This window comes from Balaenoptera musculus, chromosome 2, assembly GCF_009873245.2.
Source record: "Balaenoptera musculus isolate JJ_BM4_2016_0621 chromosome 2, mBalMus1.pri.v3, whole genome shotgun sequence".
NCBI classification, from domain to species: Eukaryota; Metazoa; Chordata; class Mammalia; order Artiodactyla; family Balaenopteridae; genus Balaenoptera; species Balaenoptera musculus.
The window spans coordinates 25,757,059-25,763,860 of record NC_045786.1 but is presented as its reverse complement, the minus strand read 5'-3'; the positions used below and the strand labels follow the sequence as shown (position 1 = coordinate 25,763,860).

Below are 6,802 nucleotides of genomic sequence, written 5' to 3'. Positions count from 1 at the left end.
GTGGTGGTGGTGGTGGTGTTACTTGTTACTGTTTGTCATCCACCTCTAGAATAAGCTCCACTCTGTGCAGGGTCCTTATCTGGCTTATTCATGACTGTAATCTTAGTGCCTAATTCAGCACCTGGCCACAGTAAACAATAAAAGATGCTACTGAATGAGGAAATTATTCTATTCCCATAGTGTGGCCCAGTGTCTGGCTCACGGTTAAGTGCATCACCTAGTATCTCTGATTGGTAGAAGTAATGCTATTTGTGGTAACAGCATTGCTATAGTAATGCTATTCCCCTAACTCTGCATGGAATAGAAACTTCTAGCGGTGTTTTCCTAGGGAACCACCATATAAACAAATGTTACATGGATCAACGTTTATTAAGTTACTACAAAGGCGTGATTTCGTAAACGTCGCTTTTGGGCAAGACAAGACAAGCGTCGCTGCGGCAGCTATAGCAGGAGACTCAAGGAGGTAAATACTCCCAACGGTGAAGTGAACGAAGCCCCATATCACATTCAAGGCCGTCATGGCCGCGCCCCTTGCGCGCCTTCCGCTTCCGGTGACGCGTCAGCCCCGCGAGACGCCCCGCTCCGCCCGCCGGGCAACCGCGCCCGCCAGAATCCTTCGTCCAATTCCGGGCCGCGCTGCGGCCTCGCGCCTGCGCAGAGGAGAGAGGCGAGCGCCGCGTGGACGACGGCCGCAGCTCGCGCCTGCGCGTCGGCTTCTCCCCAGCGATTGGCTCCTGCCTCCTAGGGACGCCACAGTTCAGTTTTCACTTTCTCTCCCCCCCCCGCGACATCTTCGCTTCCTGTGGGCGTGGGGTTTTACTTCCGGGTTCCAGCGTCAATCAGTGAGAACGTCGACTTGTTACCTCAGGTGGCCAGGCGTCTCAGGGTCCGTGGCTTCCTATGACCCTCTGGGGCAGGGACGGCGTTTGGCTGACGAGCGCGGCGAGGCCTGCAGGCTCCGAGCCTGGACGCCGGGCCCGCGTCACTCCTGTCGGCGCCTCGGAGCCGCCCCGCGACGCCCGGGCGGCGTTCTTGGCACAAGGGCGGAGAGGAAGGACTGTTTGCGACGTGGAGGGTCCCGCGCGCCGCTGACGAGCCTGTGCGAACGCGGGCCCTGTGGAACCAGGAGGAGGGGAGTCCCCTGCAAGGGGCGGCCCGACGGCTCCCCGGCCCGGGGAGTTGGCCCGGGCGCGGCTGGTTCGCGGCGTCCGACGGGATCTGTCACGCTCGGCCTCGAGGGCCTGAGGGGAGGAAGCGCGTGTGGAGGCGCGGACAGCATCTTAGCATGGGGAGGAAACTGAACGCTCATCTTCGGTCCGCGGCGGCGGTGGCGGCGCAGAGGACAGGTGAGACTGCCCCTCGTGGACGCCCACCCGGGGGGACGCGAGAGGAACCCGTCCTCCGGGGCCGAGTGCTCGGCATGGCCGCTCGGGCTGTGCGGGGTTCGTTGTTGTTGTTTTTTTTTTAATGAAAAATTCAGTTCCAGTCGACTTTGCATGCTTCTCATGGATGCTGAGTTGACTCCCGCGTTCTTGCTTGTTAGCGCTGCTCTGGGTGGGAGGGGCGGGGGGGGGTGGTTTTCAGAATCGCTTTTGCTTTGCTGCTTCGGCTCTGACTCCACCTGTGGCCGCTCTCAGCTGCTAACACACCGATCTTCACCTGTTTCTAGTCAGTCAGAGTCTTCCAGGTGTGTAAGGCGTCAGAATTCCTGTTTCCCCTGTCGGAGGCAGAAAGTGTAGGGCGGCTCAGCACTTCCTTTGAGTTGCCTGTGAGAGGACCGCTGCATCCTCGTGGACGTTGTAAGAAGTAGCCAGCTGAAGCTTTGCTCCTTGGATTGGGACTGGCAGTGAAGTACTTTTCTAAGGATTCTTGGTGAAGTCCGCACCTCCGCTTTCCTTCTGCAGAGACTTCATTGGCCGTGTGTGACCTTTTCTTTTTTAACGTAGGCATAGAAGGAAGAGGTCTTTCCCCAGGGAGGGTCATTTAGCTGAAAACTGAAGTAGCGCGTCATCGTAGGTTGGTCCATGCAACCCAGCAGTTTGTCTGAAGGTGGCACCAAGCAGCATTTGTGGGAGAACGTGGCACATTAACCTCAAAATTGGGGGGAAGATCCTTTGAAAATCCTCAAGTTTCTCTTAATCACCGCTTGTCTATTTGAAATCCATATATTTAAATACACCTCTTTTACCCTTTATTCTCCCTGTAAGGTAAAATTAGAACAGTAAGGTTTTTGAAAATATATTCCGGACGTTAAGTGCTGTGCAAGCATACGGTGTTATTGCAGTAACGTTGGTGATCCAAGGGCCCACGGTGTTCCCCTGCAAAAGCATTAGAAGGGGAAAGGGGTTTGGGTATATTTAATATTATAGGCTCTGAGATTGATAGTAAGCCTACTCGGGAGGTTTATAACAAAGCTGCTATTCCTTAATAGTGTAAAAATACTTTTCTGTTGAAAAACTGCCTTCTAGAACCGGATAGCTCTATACAGTATGCTCAGTACATCAGTGAATAACTCAGACTGGAGAAAAATTAAAAGTGACACAGTGTTCACAACTATTTTAAGGAAGACAAAGAACAGTGTTTGAAATTTTGTGTTTTCAGGACATTTCTCCAAGTGTAACCAGTTCTTTTTTAAAAAGAGCTGTATCAGGAGCATCTCCTGTAATCCAGACATAGTTGCTTAAATGAATTAAAATCTGCAAAGTGTCTAAAAACTTAACTGAGACGTAGTGTTTGTTAAATAAATGCAGTGTGATATATCTATTTAGTATAATTAAATAGATATGGCATCTATTTGTCAAATGAGTCTTTCATTCCTCTACTGATGGACGTTTAAGTTATTTTCAAGTTTTCCCTTATAACTAAAATGCTACAGCGATTTTTTTGCCATTATAAGCAGTGTTTCATGTGCTCATCATAGTATTTCTATGAATCATAGACTTGATTGCTTCTGAGAATGATGCATAATAATGCTATTAAATTACCCTCAAATGATTGTACCCTTTTATATTCACTTTCTCAAAAGATGTGTTTTATCTCCCCACTAGCCAGCACCGGATGGTAATATTTTACTAATTTTCTAATAGTTGAAATAACATCTCATTTAAATGTTTATCTTCCTTGAGTAGTAAGAAAATTAAGCATTTTTGGCCAGGTCATATACTTTGCTGATTTTTTTTTTTAATTGAGTTCTGAATTTTCTTCTTTTCTTTGGCCCATTTATCTATTACCACACTGTTTTAATTATTGTAGCTTTATGATATAGTTTGGTACTTTCTTTTGAAAAAAGCTTTGGGCTCTTCTTTTGCATTTGTCTTCCAGATGAAATTTAAAATCATCTTTTCAAGTTCTATAGAAAATCTTGTTGGAATATTGTTTGTGATTGCATTGAATTTATAGATTAATTTGAGAAGAGACATTCTTTTGAGTTTTTCCTTCTAGGAGGATAGGTATGTCTCCTTGTTCCTTCTGTTAAAATTTTCGTTGTGAAATATGCCATTTGTATGTACTGATTTAAAAAAAAAAACTGTATCTGTGTACTCTGCTTAATAGACCATCACAAGTACCTTAGAAGCCTTTGGTGTGTGCCTTTCTCCAGAAACAAAGGATTCTCTGCCCCCATCACCATGGTCGTCCTGAATTTTGTGTTAATTATTCCTTTGGTTTTCTTCACAGTTTTATCAACCATATATGTATCCTTAACCAACATATTGTTTGCTTTCACCTGTTTTTGAACTTTAAGTAGAATCATATTGCGTATTCTGTGAATTACTTTCGTTAAACGTTATGTTTCTGAGATCCATCCCTGTTGAAGCATGTACCTATAGCTCAATTCAGAAACTTCAGGACTCCTTCACAGTTCTAGGAAGTATTGAGGACCACAAAGATCCTTTGCTTATGTGGATTATATCATATTAGATATTAAAACCAACCAATTTTAAACGTAGATATTGGTATATTTACATATACCATTAAGTTTATAGAGGTGTATACCTCTAAAAAATACTACTACTAATGATAGTAAACCTACTACGTCTTAAACAACATTTTTAATGAAAAATAACTATGTTCCAAAACCCAAAATAAGTTAGTGGCAAGAGTGGCATTGTTTTACGTTTTTGCAAATATCTTTAATGACTAGAGTCTCATGTTTGCTTCTGCATTCAGTTAGTTGCAATATACTGTTTTGGTTGACGTATATGAAAAAATCCGGCCTCACTGAGCTGTATGTTTAGAAGAGGGAGGAATATTTTAGTATTCTTTTAAATAGTTATATTTTTCTTTAATACTCATCAAAACTTAATAGTTTCTTAAAGGTTAGCTGCAATGTAGAGTTTGAAATCAATGAACTTCTCAACCTATGCGACATTAAAACCTATTGGTCTAGCTTGCATTTTTTTTTTTACATCTTTATTGGAGTATAATTGCTTTACAATGGTGTGTTAGTTTCTGCTTTATAACAAAGTGAACCAGCTATACATATATGTATATGTATATCCCCATATCTCATGTATATGTATATCCTCATATCTCCTCTATATGTATATGTATATCCCCATGTCTCCTCCCTCTTGCATCTCCTTCCCACCCTCCCTATCCCACCCCTCTAGGTGGTCACAAAGCACCGAGCTGATCTCCCTGTGCTATGCGGCTGCTTCCCACTACCTATCTGTGTTACATTTGGTAGTATATATAAGTCCATGCCACTCTCTCACTTCATCCCAGCTTACCCTTCCCGCTCCCCGTGTCCTCAAGTCCATTCTCTACGTCTGCGTCTTTATTCCTGTCTTGCCCCTAGGTTCTTCAGAACATTTTTTTTTTAAGACTCCATATATATGTGTTAGCGTACAGTATTTGTTTTTCTCTTTCTGACTTCACTCTGTATGACAGACTCTAGGTCCATCCACCTCACTACAAATAACTCAATTTCGTTTCTTTTTATGGCTGAGTAATATTCCATTGTATATCTGTGCCACGTCTTCTTTATCCATTCATCTGTCCATGGACACTTAGGTTGCTTCCATGTCCTGGCTATTGTAAACAGAGCTGCAGTGAACATTGTGGTACATGACTCTTTTTGAATTATGGTTTTCTCAGGGTATATGCCCAGTAGTGGGATTGCTGGGTCGTATGGTAGTTCTATTTTTAGTTTTTTAAGGAACCTCCATACTGTTATCCATAGTGACTGTATCAATTTACATTCCCACCAACAGTGCAAGAGGGTTCCCTTTTCTCCACACCCTCTCCAGCATTTATTGTTTGTAGATTCTTTGATGATGGCCATTCTGACTGGTGTGAGGTGATACTTCATTGTAGTTTTGATTTGTATTTCTCTAATGATTAGTGATGTTGAGCATCCTTTCATGTGTTTGTTGGCAATCTGTATATCTTCTTTGGAGAAATGTCTATTTAGGTCTTCTGCCCACTTTTGGATTGGGTTGTTTGTTTTTTTGATATTGAGCTGCATGAGCTGCTTGTAAATTTTGGAGATTAATCCTTTGTCAGTTGCTTCATTTGCAAATATTTTCTCCCATTCTGAGGGTTGTCTTTTCATCTTGTTTATGTTTTCCTTTGCTGTGTAAAAGCTTTTAAGTTTCATCAGGTCCCATTTGTTTATTTTTGTTTTTATTTCCATTACTCTAGGAGGTGGGTCAAAAAGGATCTTGCTGTGATTTATCTCATAGAGTGTTCTGCCTATGTTTTCCTCTAAGAGTTTTATAGTGTCTGGCCTTACATTTAGGTCTTTAATCCATTTTGAGTTTATTTTTGTGTTTGGTGTTAGGGAGTGTTCAAATTTCTTTCTTTTACATGTAGCTGTCCAGTTTTCCCAGCACCACTTATTGAAGAGGCTGTCTTTTCTCCATTGTATATTCTTGCCTCCTTTATCAGAAATAAGGTGACCATAGGTGCGTGGGTTTATCTCTGGGCTTTCTATCCTGTTCCATTGATCTATATTTCTGTTTTAGTGCCAGTACCATACTGTCTTGATTACTGTAGCTTTGTAGTATAGTCTGAAGTCAGGGAGCCTGATTCCTCCAGCTCCGTTTTTCTTTCTCAAGATTGCTTTGGCTATTCAGGGTCTTTTGTGTTTCCATACAAATTGTGAAATTTTTCGTTCTAGTTCTGTGAAGAATGCCATTGGTAGTTTGATAAGGATTGCATTGAATCTGTAGATTGCTTTGGGCAGTATAGTCATTTTCACAATGTTGATTCTTCCAATCCAAGAATATGGTATATCTCTCCATCTGTTGGTATCATCTTTAATTTCTTTCATCAGTGTCTTATAGTTTTCTGCATACAGATCTTTTTTCTCCTTAGGTAGGTTTATTCCTAGGTATTTTTCTTTTTGTTGCAGTGGTAAATGGGAGTGTTTCCTTAATTTCTCTTTCAGATTTTTTATCATTAGTGTATAGGAATGCAAGAGATTTCTGTGGATAAATTTTGTATCCTGCTACTTTACCAAATTCATTGATTAGCTCTAGTAGTTTTCTGGTAGAGTATTTAGGATTTTCTTTGTATAGTATCATGTCATCAGCAGACAGTGACAGCTTTACTTCTACTTTTCCGATTTGGATTCCTTTTATTTCTTTTTCTTCTCTGATTGCTGTGGCTAAAACTCCCAAAACTGTGTTGAATAATAGTGGTGAGAGTGGACAGCCTTGTCTTGTTCCTGATCTTAGAGGAAATGGTTTCAGTTTTTCACCATTGAGAACGATGCTGTCTGTGGGTTTGTCATATATGGCCTTTATTATGTTGAGGTAAGTTCTCTTTGTGCCTACTTTCTGAAGGGTTTTTTTATCAT

General features: G+C 42.3%; 1 protein-coding gene across 4 annotated transcripts in view; it reads left to right on the top strand.

Annotated features, from left to right (window-relative positions):
- The first annotated feature begins 428 nt into the window (after nt 1-428).
- The window catches only part of TASOR2 (transcription activation suppressor family member 2), a 71,095-nt gene continuing 64,721 nt past the window's right edge, over nt 429-6,802 (top strand). For 2 of the 4 annotated variants that reach the window (XM_036842224.1, XM_036842221.1), the window contains exon 1: nt 429-1,346. In XM_036842224.1, coding sequence (XP_036698119.1) covers nt 1,286-1,346 — 61 coding nt within the window. In that variant the 5' untranslated portion in view covers nt 429-1,285. The remainder of the gene's footprint in view (nt 1,347-6,802) is intronic. The other 2 variants (XM_036842223.1, XM_036842222.1) reach the window with 1 other exon arrangement.